This window comes from Heterocephalus glaber, unplaced genomic scaffold (genome assembly GCF_053883595.1).
Source record: "Heterocephalus glaber isolate CG9 unplaced genomic scaffold, H.glaber_assembly_v1.0 deba00001666, whole genome shotgun sequence".
NCBI classification, from domain to species: domain Eukaryota; kingdom Metazoa; phylum Chordata; class Mammalia; order Rodentia; family Bathyergidae; genus Heterocephalus; species Heterocephalus glaber.
The window spans coordinates 19,298,141-19,314,333 of NW_028258406.1; the positions used below are offsets into that span (position 1 = coordinate 19,298,141).

Consider the following 16,193-nt stretch of genomic DNA (forward strand, 5'->3'; position numbering starts at 1 on the left):
GATACTAACTAATCTACTTTTGGTCTTGACTCTATTAGAATGTAATGAATACAGTGATCTTAGAATTTACAGTATCTACAGAGAGTTTCATAAACCATTTTGAGTGGTACACGAATCTTTTGAGATTTTTCTGTGGCCTATAAGTTAAGAACTCTGTGCTTTAACTTCATGCTGGTTTCAGGTAGCCCCCCCGCCCCCTTCAGTAGTTCACTCACTGTCAAAGTCTAACACTAATTAGGAAAGGAATGGAGAAAATAGAATAGTTTAAAAAAATTTTAATGAGCTATGGATTTGTTGAGATTATTAAAAATGTGCAGAAAATAAAAACAAAATGAAAACCCTCTACTTTTGAAGTTTTAAGTTTGTTTAAAACAGTTCTTGCATCACAAAGGCGATCAAGAACAAAATAGCAAAAAAAAACTTCTAAAAAGGTAATGAAAATATTTCATATGCTTAAGCTAAGTAAAATTCAGTCTTAAACATATATATTACCAAAGAGGTTGAATGTATTCAACTAAAAAGGCGAGAAAATAACCTAATAGGCTTAAGGAAAATAGAAGAAAGGAAATAATACAAGTTAAAGTAAAAATTAATGCTTTAAAAGACACGTACTTAGGGAGATGTCCCTCTGCCATGCCACCCTGCCTTGGAGCCAGCCAACTATAAACTGAAACCTCTACAAACTTCTGAAGGTGACAGAGAACAATTAAAGAAACTTACTGAGTTAACAGAATATCTGAAATATACTTTGGATGAAGAAAAGAAGAAAAATGGTGAATTACAAAAAGAGCTAACTGAAGGAGGGTTCTGGGTTGGCGTGCCACAACTCCCAGTGCAGAGGAGACTTCCAGGTCAACATGCCACAGCTCCCAGCGCAGAGGAGGCTTCTGGGTCAGTGGGCCACGGCTCCCAGCGCAGAGGAGGCTTCTGGGTCAACGTGCCACAGCTCCCAGCTCAGAGGAGGCTTCCAGGTCAATGAGTTACAGCTCCCAGTGCAGAGTAGGAGGCTTCCACATCAATCTACCAGCACTCCCAGCACAGAGGAGGTGAGCTGCACAGGTGCCAGCAGCACCCCGCCCCACCCCTGTCAAAATGAGAAGACACATAAACAACTCTCAGAACCAGACTCCCAGATCACCTGCAGCAACCCCAAAGGGAAACAAAATGTAACACTCTGATATTCAACCACCTGGACTCCCTGAACTAGCAATGAAAGAGGATCTGGAAAAAATGAAATCAGAAATAATTTCTCACATAACAGCAGAGATTGTACCCATAGTACAAGACATGATTAATATTTCTAGAGAGGACACAGATAAAAAAATAGAGGAACTGAGGAACATGATGGAATGCCAACATAGGAAACAAATGGAATCCATAAAACAGATGCAAACAGATTTCCAGGAGATTAAAAACTCTATTGAAAGTCTGCATAGGCTGGGGATTTAGCTCAGTGGTTCAGCTGCCTGCCTCACAAGTGCAAGGATGCGAGTTCACTCCCTGGTACAAAAATAAAAGAAAGAAAGAAAGTCTACACAGCAGAATGAGCCAATGTGAGGACAGAATTTCAGATATGGAAGATAAGATTGCTATTAGTGACCAGGAAAAGAAAAATTGCTTGAAAGTTGTAAGGGAACACGAGAAATCAATCCAGCAGCTGCTAGACAATGCAAAGAAGAATAACATAAGACTGATCTGAGTCAATGAAGAAACAGGAGAGTGCAGATGACATAAAAAACTGTTCACAGAAGTGATGGCAGAAAATTTCCCAAGCAGGGGAAAAGAGCTTGATATACAGATAAGTGAGGCATATAGGACTCCAAATAGCCTTGATCAAAAAAAAGTACACATAGGCATATAATTATTAAGATTCCAGAAACCAAACAGAAGAATAAAGTTCTACAAGCAGTTAGACAAAAGAAACAAATCACATACAAAGGAAAGCCCATCAGATCACAGCAGACTTCTTAATGCAAACCCTCAAGAAGAAGAGCTTGGAGTGGTATATTTCAAGCCCTAAAGGAAAACAACCATGAACCCAGATTGATGTACCCTGCAAAACTATCTTTCAAAATTGATGGAGAAATAAGATACTTTCATGGCAAAGAACGTCTTAGGAACTTCATGAATACCAAACCAACACTCCAAATAATTTTAGACAAAATCCTAGGAAAAGACAATGAGGATCACAACCCCAGGAAGCCCAGCAGAATGAATCTGTTGGGTGCAACAAGAAATTAAATGCAAAGGGGGGAGAATCCAACAAAAAGAAAAAGTTATGACAATGCTGTCAATATGTATCAGTTATAACCATCAATGTTAATGGTCTCAACTCACCGATTGAAATAGACTGGCAGAGTGGATCAAGAAGCAAGATCCAACAATATGCTGCATACAAGAAAAACACTTAATTCAAAAAGAACTCATAGACTGAAAGTTACAGGGCAGAAAACAATACTCCATGCCATAGGAACAAAAAAAAGTAGGATTACCTATCCTCTTTGTAGACCAAGTGGATTTCAAACCCACACTGATTGAGAGACAAAGAAGGACACTACATCCTTGTAAAGGAAACAGTCCAACAGGAAGAGATGACAATCATAAATATCTATGCACAAAACACTAATGCATGCAACTATATAAAACAAATACTAACGGACATGAAAACTCATATAAGCACTAATTCTATAGTAGTGGGGGACCTCAATGCCCCATTGGAACAAATAGATAGATCAATTAGACCAAAAACAAGCGACAAAATACTAGAACTCAATCAAACTCTTGAACAAATGAACTTAGATGTTTACAGAGTGTTCCACCCCACAAAATCAGAATACACATTGTTTTTAGCTGCACACAGGTTGTTCTCCAAAATACACCACTACTCACTCATGGAACATATTTGGGGAGGTGCAAAGCAATTGAAGTTATCCCCTATATATTATCAAACCATAGTGTGATGAAACTGGAGATCAATAGCAAAAGAAACCACAAAAATTTCATAAACACATGGAAATTGAACAACACACTTCTGAATAACCAATGGGTCACAGGAAATTGAAGAAATCAGACAGTTCCTTCAATTAAATGACAATACAACATATCAGAATCTATGGGACACAATAAAAGCAGACTTACCAGGGAAATTCATAGCAGTGAATACTCATATTAGGAAAACAGAGTGAGCCCAATTAAACAACTTGATGCTGAACCTCAAGCTTCTAGAAAAAGAAGAGCAGGACAAACCCAAAGCTCATACAAGAGAGGAAATGAAAGATCCGAGCAGAAATCAATGCCATGGAGACCAAGAGAATGATACAAAAATTCAATGAAGCCAAGAGTTAGTTCTTCAAAAGAATCAACAAAATTGACAAACCCTTGGACAACCTTATCAGAAAAAGGAAAGAAAAGGCTCAAATCCATGCAATTGGGAATGAAAAGGGTGAAATTACAACAGACCCAGCAGAAATCCAGAGGATCATCAATACCTACTTCGAGAACCTATACGCCAATAAGATGGAAAACAGAGAAAAAATGGACAGACTCCTATATATGTATGAGTTACCAAAGTTGAACTAAGAAGACCTAAAAATTCTAAACGACCCAATATCAATCAATCCAACTGAAAACATAATTAAAAACTTACCAACTAAAGACCAGGTCCTGACAGCTTCACTGCTGAATTCTGCAAGACATTTAGAGAGGAACTACTGCCACTACTGTTTAAACTCTTCAATGAAATTGAAAGGGAACCAATACTCCCAAATTCATTCCTGGAAGCAAGCATCACCTTGATCCCCAAAGCAGAGAAAGACGCAACTGAAAAAGAGAACTATAGGCCAATCTCACTAATGAACATAGATGCAAAAATCCTTTCTAAGGAACTGCCAAATAGAATGCAGAAGATCATCAAGAAGATCATACACCCTGACCAAGTGGGATTCATCCCAGGGATGCAGGGATGGTTCAACATACGCAAATCAGTCAATGTTACATACTATATCAATAAAGCCAAGGACAAAAACCATATGATCATCTCAATAGATGGGAGAAAAAGCATTTGACATTTATGATAAAAACCCTACAAAAAATTGGAATAGATAGTCTCTACCTCAATCTGATAAAATCCATCTATGAAAAACCAACAGCCAATATCATACTAAATGGTCAAAAACTGAAATCCTTCACACTAAAATCAGGAACAAGACAAAGATGTCCACTATCACCACTCCTGTTCAATATAGTTTTGGAAACTAGCCAGGACAATTAGACAAGAGAAAAAAATAAAAGGAATAAAGATAGGAAATGAAGAAGTCAAATTGTCATTATTTGCAGATGACATGGTACCCTATATAGAAGACCCCAAGAACTCCACCAAAAGTCTTCTAGACTTAATAACCAAATTCAGTAAACTAGCTGGATACAAAGTCAACACACAAAAATCAATAGCTTTCCTCTACACAAAAAACAGACAGAGAGAAATAGGGCAAACAATTCCTTTCACAATAGCATTCAAAAAACTGAAATACCTAGGAATCAATCTAACAAAAGAAATCAAAGACCTCTTCTCTGAAAACTATGGCACTCTGCAAAGAGGGATTGAAGACGATATCAGAAAATGGAAAGACATCCCTTGCTCCTGGGTAGGAAGAATCAACATAGTGAAAATGGCCATACTTCCAAAACTGCTATATAGATTCAGTGCAATCCCAGTTGAAATCCCAGCAGCATACTTCATGGACCTTGAGAAAACAATCCAAAAATTCATTTGGAACAAGAAGAAACCCAGAAGAATAGCAAAAGCAATTCTAGGTAACAGAGACATGGCAGGGGGTATTACAACCCCCAACTTGAAACTATACTACAAAGCTACTGTGATAAAAACAATATGGTACTGGCAAAGAAACAGACCTGAGGACCAGTGGAACAGATTAGAAGATGGAGAAACAACTCCAGACACACTCAGCCACCTCATCTTTGACAAAGGAGCCAAACACCCTCACTGGAGGAAAGATAGCCTCTTTAATAAATGGTGCTGGAAAAGATGGGTTTCAACTTGTCAAAGATTAAAACTAGACCTATATCTCTCACCATGCACTAACCTAAAATCAAAATGGATTAAAGATATAAATATTAAAACAGAAATGTTGAGCCGGCTGGAACAGAAGTTAGGTAGAACTCTTGAAGACATTGGAATAGGAAAAGATTTTATGAACAAAATCTCAGTTGTCCATGTACTAGCACAAACAGTCAACAAGTGGGATGTCTGCTTACTAAAAAGCTTTTGCACAGCATGAGAAACCACCAGCAGTGTGAAGACACAACCCACACTGTGGGAAAAAATTTTCATCAGCAGTCCCACAGAGAAAAGTCTACTATCTAGAATCTATAAAGAACTTTAAAAAAACCAGACATCCCAAATTTAAAGACCCAATCCAAAAAAGGGCATCTGAAATGAACAGACATTTCTCACACGAAGAAGTAAAAGCAGCAAATAAACATATGAAAACTGTTCAACATCACTGGGCATTCGAGAGATGCAAATGAAAAGAACACTGAGAGTCTACCTCACCCCAGAAAGAATGACTGCTATCATGAAATCCACCAATAACAAATGCTGGCGGGGCTGTGGGGAAAGAGGAACCCTGCCCCACTGCTGGTGGGAGTGCAGACTGGTGCAACCACTGTGGAAATCAGTATGGAGATACCTCAAAGAACTAGGACTGGAAGTCCCATTTGACCCAGCTATTCCCCTGCTGGGTATCTTCTGCAAAGAATTAAAAGAATCATACCACAGTGATATATGTGGACCCATGTTCATAGCAGCACAGTTTGTGATAGCTAAAACTTGGAAACAGCCCAAATGCCCATCAACTGGAGACTGGATAAAGAAAATGTGTTTTTTTAATAAAATGGAGTACTACTCAGCCATAAAAAATGAGAAATTAGAGACATTTATTGCTAAATGGATCCACATTAAGGTGATACTCTTAAGTGAAATAAATAGGACACACATGTATAAATACCAAATAGTTTCTCTGGTGTGAGAAACTGAAAGTGTAAATAAGGACTAAAAGTTATAATAGATAATGTGAAATAGGAAGAAAAGTGGCAAAGGGGAAGGGGTAAGGGAAAGGAAAGAAGGGAATGGAATTAATATGAGAAAATGAAAAAAAGGAAACAAAGTCTCTGTAAATAGGGAGGGATGGAAAGGGTGAAGAGAGGGCAGGGGAAGGGGAAAAAAATAAAAACCAAGAGTATGTAAAGGTGCAAATTTCGAATGATGATTGTCATTATATTTTATACCTAAATTGTACCAATAAAAGGATATACAGTTAAAAAAAAATAAGAAAGAAACCTTCTTAGCTGACTACTATTGCCTCTAAACATAATTCCATACTTAATTGTTATCCTTTGGCAGGTTAATCCTCCATGGCACTACTGTGCCCAAGTAAAACTCTTCATTGCCATTAAGGTGACTCACAAGACCCTGGTTCTCATCTACCCTCCCTGCACTTCTCACTTTTCCTCTCTGTTCTCCCACTACCAGATCCCCCAATGCTCACCCATCTTCCAACTATATGGAACTATAGAACTTCTTTTGATTTAGTGAACATGTTAAACTGTTCAGGACATTTTCAGTCCTTGAGCTTCGCAGTTATTCTTCTCTGTGCCTGAAAGGCCTTCCTATATTCTTACATAGCTAACTCCTTCTTAGTCCTGAGGAATCTGCTTAAATTTTACATTCTCCGCAAGAAAATGCATTCAGACATACACACATGTGGTCAGGTAATAATGTAGATGGTACCTAGTGTTAAGTGCTGTGATAGCATTTATCCCACTATAGCACTTCTCTCTAGTCAACATCAAAGAAATGTTTGAAGAAGAAGAGTAATAACTGGTGCACCATCAGAAATCTAAAGTTAAATATTGTTTAAAATTATTAAAACATTTCCAAAGCAGCTTTTGCCAGGATATTAGTGGTGTGAGAGACCATGTATTGGTTAGGGTTCTCTAGAGCAGCAGAATTGATAGATTATAAACTGTGTGTGTGTGTGTGTGTGTGTGTGTGTGTGTGTGATCATAACATATGGTGAATGTTTAAAATTTTTAAAATTTATTATAGTATTGCCATTAACCCCCCCTAAACACACCCCCTTAAACACTTACCCATCATTATTGCCTCTTTCTTTAGCAGTTCTGGAAGTTCTCTTTCATGATTGTCTGTACAAGGTATGACTAAAAATATGGTGAATGCTGCTGCTTAATGCCATCTAACAGGTTTGTAAAAAACATTAGACTGTATCCTCTTCCACCTTATTTGCCGGAATGGCATTGTATGACTTCTGGCTTTTCCCTAAAATAAAATGACCATGAAAGTTAAACGTTTAGATGTGTCTTATTTTCTTGTCACTGGGACACAATACCTGACACCCACAACTTAAAGGAAGAACGGTTTATTTTGGCTAACAGTTTGTGGAGGTTTTAGCCCATAGTCATCTTGTCTCCAAGGCAGGCCTGCATGGCAGAGGAACATGGCAGAAGAGAAAGAACCCATGACATGGCACCAGGAAGCAGAGAGAAGGATCACAGGAGGAAGAGGATATACAGTATATAAATAAATATACACCTTTCCAGGCCACACCCACAGTGACCCACCTCCTCCTACCAAGCTTTACCTTCCAGCCTCACACCCAGCTATAAACCCGTTAATGGACTAATCCAGTGATGAGTATTATATACCCATGACCCAGTCACCTCGCAAAAGTCCCATTAATGAGTGTATGAGGCTTTGGGAGACATTTTAGGTATAAACCATAACAGAATGGATTCAGGACATTAGGTAGCCATGACAATACAACTAAAGACTTCCAGAAGTGCTTCAGAAAATAGCAAGTACAATGGGATAAGTGTGTTCAAAGCAAGGTGGAGTATTTTGAAGGATTAACAGCAATGTGTCTTTTACTGTAATTTTAAAAATTTAAACATTTACCATATTTTTGATCACACATATATAATTATGGAAGGGAATTTATTAGATAGGCTTATGGGATCAGAAATGGGAGAGTCTAAAATGGCCATGTGTGTGCTGGAGGGCTGGAGGATCTAGCACCTCTTCAGTGTAAGAAGCTGGAAGCTGCAGAACAAGAGAGATCAAGAGTATAGTACCATTCCAAGACCAAAGGCCTGGAAGCTCTCTGGAGAGCCACTGGTATGAGTCTGTGTTGGAAGGGTGATGAAACTGGATACTGATGTCCATGTGCAACAGCAAAAGACACACCTCAACAGAATGAATCTCTTCAACCCTGCACCAACTTCCTCTTTTCTCTTTTGTTCCATCCAGGCTACAAGCCTGTTGTTGGTGCCAACCACAGCTGTGGTGGGTTTCCCCCTCTCAGTTTATTGGATGCCAGTCATCTCTGAAAACACCCATCAACACACTTAGAACTGTACTTTACTAATGTTCTAGGCATTTCTTAATCCAGCCAAGTTGCTAATATCATGGTTTATGGTCAGGGGACGGAGGAGTGTATTGTGTGCTAAAGGAAATATCTTAAATTTAGCAAATGATTAACTCTCTGGGAAAAATAAATATCTTTGACGCTTCTCCAGGGGTTTAAGTGCATTCAAGAACTAAATAAAAGCAATTAAATTGTCTAAAAATTAGAAGAAAGTAAAGCTAGTATTTACCATACCTCTAGATCAGTGTTGTCCAATGGAATATAATGTAAACCACATAAATAATTAAAAATTAGTGGCCACCTTAAAAACTTTAAAACAGGCAAAATTAATTTTAATGTTTTATTTAACCTATTAACCACAGAGTAATCTTTATTTTTGTTTCATATCTATTTAGTTATTTTTAATTCATTAAGTTTATTGGTACATTTTAGGTATCCAATACGATAACATTCATCATTGGGAATTTTTACCTTTACATGATATATCTTGGTTCTTATTTTTTTCCCCATTCCCCTGCCCTCCCTGCAACCCCTCCACTCCTCCCTATTTACAAAGACTTTGTTTCCATTTTTTTCCCTTTCTCATATTTTTTCCTTTCCCTTCTTTCCTTTCCCCTACTCCTCCCACTTCCTCCTTCCACTTCCCCTTTGGACCTTTTCTATTATCTATTATACATTTTGATTCTCATTTACATTTTCAGTTTCTCACACCAGAGAAACTATTCAGTATTTACACATGTGTCCTATTTACTTCACTTCAGAGTATGGCCTCAATAAATCTTTATTTTTTAAAAGTTAATATTTGAATTATAGGAAACAAAAACAAAAGGCAAAAAACAAGATAATTTACAGTTATAAGCAGCTTGGATATGTCCTAGGTCCTGCATGTATATACATGATATGCTATTTTGTGTGACTGAGGTTGTACAGTGTGTGTTATACTTTTCTATACATCATGAATATTCACCAGTTCAAAATACCAAAGCTACAAGTGGTGTTTGTTTTGGTACGGGGGTTGAACTCAGGATCTTGACCTTGTGAAGCAGGTGCAGTGCCACTGAGCTAAATCCCCGGCCCTACAAGTGTATTTTTGTTAATCAAAAATATATTAAACTAATTCAGTATGTTAGGAAAAATTGTAATCTTGCCTTTCTTTAGCCCAGATTATTCTTTCACCATGCAATCCATATAAAAATTATTAATTGAGTAATTTACTCTGTTGGCTTTTGTATTAAAACCCTTTGAAGTCTAGTATGTATTTTGCACTTACAGCATATCTTATCCAGGCAAGCCACACTTTTAAGTGATTGATAGCCATATGTAGCTAGTAGCTGCTAAAGCTGCACAGCATAGCCATAGATGAAATTAAATACAGAAGCAATAGAAGATACCACAAAGGGAAAAATGGATAATATTAACTATAGAAAAATGAATAATTAAATTAAGAGGAAAAAATACTTGGAGCATAATAGCATAGTACAGTATTATTCTTAACATGCAAAGAATTCAGTGAAATTACCAAGAACACTTAAAAGCCCAGAAAATAAATGGTGGCATAAACTGGCAATTTACTAAAGTGTTACTATAAAATATAAAAATAGTAGTGATTTAGCCAGGAATGGTAATACTCCCCCGTAATCCTAGCACTGTGGAGGCTGAGGCAGGAGGATTTCAGTTCAGCCCAGCTTGGGTGACTTTACTGAGACTTTGGCTCCAAATTGAGAGCTGGAGATGTAGCTCACTATGAAGGCCCTAGGTTCAGTCCTTAGTACCACTTTTTTTTTTGTACCGGGGATCAAACTCGGGACCTTGCGAGTACCACTTTTTTAAAAAAGTACAAAAGTAGCTGGGAGTGTAGCTCAGTGGCAAAGTGCTTGACTACCATTCATAAGGCTCTTTAGCACTTGGAAAGAGGGATAACTTGAAACAGTAGTATAATATTCTGTGTTATCTGTCAAAACAGCAAAGACTATAAAGACTAATTTTCCAGGTTACACAGAATATAATAAAAAGGTACCCTTAATAGACTATGAAAGGGACTATAAACTAGTAAAAACCCTTTAAAAGACAATTTAGCAACAGGCACCAGAATTCCTTTTCTGGGAATCTGTCATGTGGAAATAATACTAATTATAGGGAGGGAAGAAATATGTATCAAAATGGTCACTTTGAAACTTGTTTATAGTAATGGGAAACTTGAGAATTACCTAAATTCCTTACATTAAGGAAATGGTTAAGTAGTTTATAGTATAGTCATTTGATGGAATGCTTTGAGTAGTATGACTATGTTTTATAATATTAAGGTTTTAAAAGATGCAAAATTGTGTCTAGAATTTAGAAGGAGAAATCAATCCTACATAGAACAAGACTAAGAAATTTATTAGAATGTTAACAGTATTTATTTTGGACTAGAAAGACTTCAGGCCTTTTTTTCCAGTTCTCTGTGTTGATTTCTCAAATTTCATAAAATTAGTATATATTTTAACATTATAAGGAAACTGCTTTAAATGGTGGGATTAATTTAACACATTCTTGGATGTAATTTGAATGTCATACTAATTCAAGTATGCTCACCTCATGCTCTACCTATCAGCTAGCAACTGATTAACTCCCATAGATAATCCAAATAAATTAGGGTTTGGGCCTGGGATTTAGCTCAGTGGTTTCGCCGCCTGCTGCGCAAGCACAAGGACCAGAGTTCAATCCCTGGTACCAAAAAAAACCCCAAACAAACAAAAAAAGCAAATAAGTTAGGGTTTGACTCCATCTTTGTTTCTTTTGGTTTGTTTGTTTTGTTTTTGTTTTTTGCTTATTTGGAACTGGAGATCGAACTCAGGTCCTTCCTTTTGTGCAGCAGGCAGTGAAACCATTGAGCTAAATTCCTGGCCCCATCTTTGTTTTTGGGTGAAGTTTATTGACTTTCCAATAAAATTTTGTCACAGTTTTCTTTGGGCCCTTCTAGGCCAAGTCTGATTCCCAGAAGAAAATTAAAATAATACATTTTTAACAAACCAACGTTATACATGTGTAATCATTTTTCCTTCCCGGTTTCATAAAGTTAAATAACCCACGTCTGCTCTCTTACTAGCAGCACTTAGCATTTTTATGTGTTGATTTGCTCTTTGTATTTTGTGTTAATACTTGTTTCCCTCATATAAAGGTTATTCTGGTACAAGTTAACCCAGGGGAAGCTTTTACTATAAGAAGAGAAGATGGACAGTTTCAGTGCATTACAGGTAAGAATAATAATTTATTACTGTTTGTGATAAAAGACAAAAATTTATGATATATAATAATATATATGGTTAGAGTTTCTTGTTTCCCACTATCACCACACAAAAGCACAAATTCTAATAGTGTATCATTTAACTATTCCAATAGCCTCCTCACTAGTCTCTTTGCCCTGGTTTCTTCATTAATCTTACTATAGTATATATTGTTCATTATCACTTTCTTGCTCAAAAATCTTCAGTGAATCTGGTCCAGGTTCATTAGTCTTTCATAAAGATCTTTCAACCTTTTTAGTCTTGTTGCCACTTTCCCTCCATACTGCTTTCCTGCAGTCTTTCTAAATCAGCTTATTCACTCCTCAAACCTCTCTTGTGCTGTCAGTATTACTTTCCTTATCAGAATTCTACTCCTATTACCACCATCCCAGACTATTCAGGATCTACCAGTGTTTCAAGACTGAGCTCAAATCTTAATCTTTAATTTTTTTTTAATCTTTGTGGGAAGCTGTCCTGTGAATTATAAGATGTTTAATAGAATTACCTGGCCTCTGCCCACTAACCACTTCTTCCCCCTGATGTGTATGGGGGGGGAGGGTGCAAATTGCTCCCAGTTGATATAAATCATTTTCATATGTGAAGAGAACGCTAGAAAAAAAATCACTAGCTAAGGTAGTCCCCTGCTCTTGTGTTACTGTTGTCCTTATGAGAAGGGAAAATAGACACAGACACATAGCCCAACAGGAAGATGAAGGCAGAGGTCCACAAATCAGGGAATGCTGAAGATTGCCAGCAAACCATTAAAGGGGGTGGTGGTGGCAGATTCTCCCATATATTTATTGGAACCAGTCTTCCTGATGCCTTAGTATTTGACTGCTAGCCCCCAAAACTATGGAACAATAGATTTGTTTAAGTCAAAAGAAAAATCACTAGCTTTGGAATTAGAGAGAGAACCTGAATTTAAATTCCATCTCTACGTGGTCCTGCATATGTTACTTATAAGTATATTTCTATCAGTAAAATTCTTGTCCCTGGCAATAATAGTACACCTCACCAGATAATTGTGAGGGATAACTACTATGTGTGTAATGTACTTCAAATCAGACCTGGCATGTATGAGGTGTTCAATAAATGGTGGTGATGGTCACTGTGGTATGATTGTTAATAGAAAAGCGATCTCTATCGTCTTTGAAACCTTACAACACCGGTTATTTTGGCATGCATTTACCAATTAGCTATGTGCTGTCTTTTAGTGTTTCTTCTGATTATATTTTTCAAATTATTTGTTTTGACTTGAAATGTTTATTTAGTCCAGGTAAAGTTCAAGCTCTGTGAACAGGTAACATTTCTTACACTTAATTGAAGATTATATCCCCTTCAATTCTTAGTGTTCCAGAAAGCTCATAGTTGCTGCTTTAATTTTTAAGAGTATGTTAGAGGTAAGGTAACTATATACTTTATCATCCAAACTGGGATATTTTGGAGAGTAAAAGGACTTTTGTAATTACTCCGTGACTCCTTCAGGTAAACTGGAATTTAAGGTATTCCTTTCTGTCCTCATTTATCCCAAACTGTCTAGTCTGTTTAACTTATTAACCTAACTCTTTTCGGGAAAGTAATTAGCTCAGTTAAGATAACTTTACAAATAGGAAGAGTCTACATATTGTGGGCTTAAAAGACTTAAAAGATTTTATAAGCAATGAAATAATTTCCTAATCTCCCCCTTTTTTTTCATGGACATAATTTCTTTTTAATTTTGGGAGACACAGTCTTTGTATGCATTTCAGGCTGGCCTCGAACTCACTATGTAGCCCAGGCTGGCCTCAAACTCACAGCCATCTTTCTGAGTGCTGGGATTATAGGTGTGGGCCACCATACCCAGCTCCTATAATTCCTTTTTTTTTTTAGTACTGGGGATCAAACTCAGGACCTTGCACTTGCCAGACAGCCACAGCACCAATGAGCTAAATCCCTGGCTCTATAATTATATTTTTTTAATATGTACTTCATAGAATGTACATTCCTAATAGGGCACAATGGATTATTTGTATAACTTTTAAAATTGTTTTCCATAAATATTGTTTGTAATGGAAACATTTTAGTTAATATAACATTTTAGTTAATATAACATTCATTTTTTTTAAAAGTATTTCAGATGGAGATATTTGTTACTGCTTTAACATGATTTAAAATATAAAATTTGATAATCCCAGTTGGATAACCTAACCTGGAATTGCAAATAGCTTATACTTCAAAAGCTAGTTTGTAACTGTAATCTGTAAAACTCCTCCTCATAAATCTGTTAAATTGATTTTACAAGTGGCACTGATCTCTTCAGTTATGGCCAAAGGGCCTATTGGATTTATAATGAGTGTAATGCTAACAAAGTATCTTAGTAGTAAGAAGTAATTACCATGTGAAGATAGTTTGCACAGAAACACATTGCTTTGCCTCATTGGAAAACAGACTCCTTTCTCCATGTGACAGATTATAAGAGTGGAAACTTTATTTAAAAATTACTGGGTAGAATTTTTTAAAGCACAGGAAAGGATAAAGGGAACCAGACAGAAAGTAAAAAGGTTCTTTCTCTCTTTATTTTTAATCTGTCCAGAATAACAAGATGGAATGTAGGTGGTATGAATAGTAGTGAGCAAGGGGCTAGAGTTGAAATATTTGTATGTTCTCATTCCAAGCAAGAGAAAAGTACAGGAAAAGTCTGATGACTGCTGGTGTTCATCTCTTCCATTTTGCCACCACTGTCATGTGGCAAGTCCTTTGTGAACTAATTCTAGAGCTAGGTAACAAGGAGAAAGTCTCAAAGGAGGAAAATCATAGCCAGTGAAGCTGAAAGGAAAAATGGCTCAAAGCCCATCAAGTCAGAAAAACTATTCTACAGTAGCCACTATACTTATAATAGGAAATCTTTATAGTAAAACCTAAAGAATGGAGATAAATACAGTACAAATTAATAAACATTTGAAATAAAGATTCTCTTTGAAGTAGTTAATTGCCTATCAAAAATTTTTTGTCAAAAACTTATAGAAACAAAAAACTAGGTTGACAGAGAACTTTAGAGTTCTAAATAATCAGCTTTTATTAGAAGTTGAGAATTTGAGTTATAGCTCATTATGGGCAGGGCTTAGTAGAGTACTTTTTCTACTCTAGCATACTTCCTGGGGAGACAAATTGCTAACCTTTTTTTTTCCTGTGACTTTACTAAGTATCCACTATGCTAGTTGCCAGGAATTCAAAGAAAAGCAAGGCACAGATCCTGCTGTTCAAGAACACTGTGTGTAGTAAGGGAAGAAAAATGGAAAGTTAGTAATATAATAATATAAAGAGACCCATTAGGGAGATGCGTAGGGTATTGTGAGAGCATGGAAAAAGGGGTACTGTAACACAGAGTGGTATGTAAGGAAACAATGAGAAAGTGACATGTGAGCTGTTTTTAAGGAACTATCAGTTGACCAGCTGGACAAAGAGTCCCAATTATTGTAGACAGAGGGAACAGTGTTCAAAAGTAGCAGAAGGAAAGAAAGACTTGAATTATTTAAATAACCACAGAGATTAGAAGTGCTGAAAAGTTGTATGAAAGGAGGATATGGCTCGAGATGTATCTGCAAATGTAGACAGATCTAGAAATGGCTTGAGCAACAGACCAAAAACTTTTTCCTCCGAAGTACTGGAGATTGAGCCCAGGGCCTTTGGATGGAGCTACATCTCTCAGCCCTTATTTTTTGAGACAGAGTCTCACTAAGTTGCCTGGCTAGGCTTGAACTTGGCCATCTTCCTGCCTTAGCCTCTCAGAGTGCTGATATTGGCCCCACGCATGGCTCACCATATTGAATACTTTAACTTTATTATGAGTTTTGGAAGAACCTTTAAAGAAGTGTATATAGGAGTATTAACATCCAATTTACAGTTTTTGCAAAGCCCAGTGAGATTTCCTGTTCTGTTAATATGTGGTACTTATTGGCCCAAAAGTCTTCCTAAGGGTTGTTTCTCTACCTTCTAAAAAAGAAACAAAAGGGAAATAAGTTATTGTACTATGGGCCAAATTCAAGGACTTTTGAATATCTGTTTTTAAAAATACACATTTTATATGTGCAGTGAGAAGGGATAAAAGTAATTTGTTCATTCAGTGTGTTCAGTTTATTGTTTCATATCATTCTGAGTCCTCTACAGGATCTCATTTGTCTTCCCTTAACTCTTCACCTTATTCCACTGAAAGTTCAGTCCTCTATTGATCACTTTGCAGTTGGCCCTTCTTCTCATTGTTAGGTTTATTTACGCTGTCTGATATGGGGCCTTACCTAATTTTTTTGCCATCTTGAACTGTGATTCTAGTTTCATCACAGATACAGTATTACATTTAAAATGAGAGCACTTAGTATCTTGAATCTGTCTCAGTTTTTTTTCTATTAAGAAATATTTTGAAATTGATTTAAAAACTTGATGTTTTATGCTTTTGTAGTGAAGTGCTTTGATAAACATTTCAACAGAT

At 36.7% G+C, this 16,193-nt stretch overlaps 1 protein-coding gene across 3 annotated transcripts in view; it reads left to right on the plus strand.

The window, feature by feature from the left end:
• The window catches only part of Fndc3a (fibronectin type III domain containing 3A), a 190,252-nt gene that overhangs the window by 35,152 nt on the left and 138,907 nt on the right, over positions 1-16,193 (plus strand). For all 3 annotated transcript variants that reach the window (XM_021257842.2, XM_087197348.1, XM_004844172.4), the window contains one exon: positions 11,623-11,698. In XM_021257842.2, the coding sequence (XP_021113501.1) occupies positions 11,623-11,698 (76 nt within the window). The remainder of the gene's footprint in view (positions 1-11,622; positions 11,699-16,193) is intronic.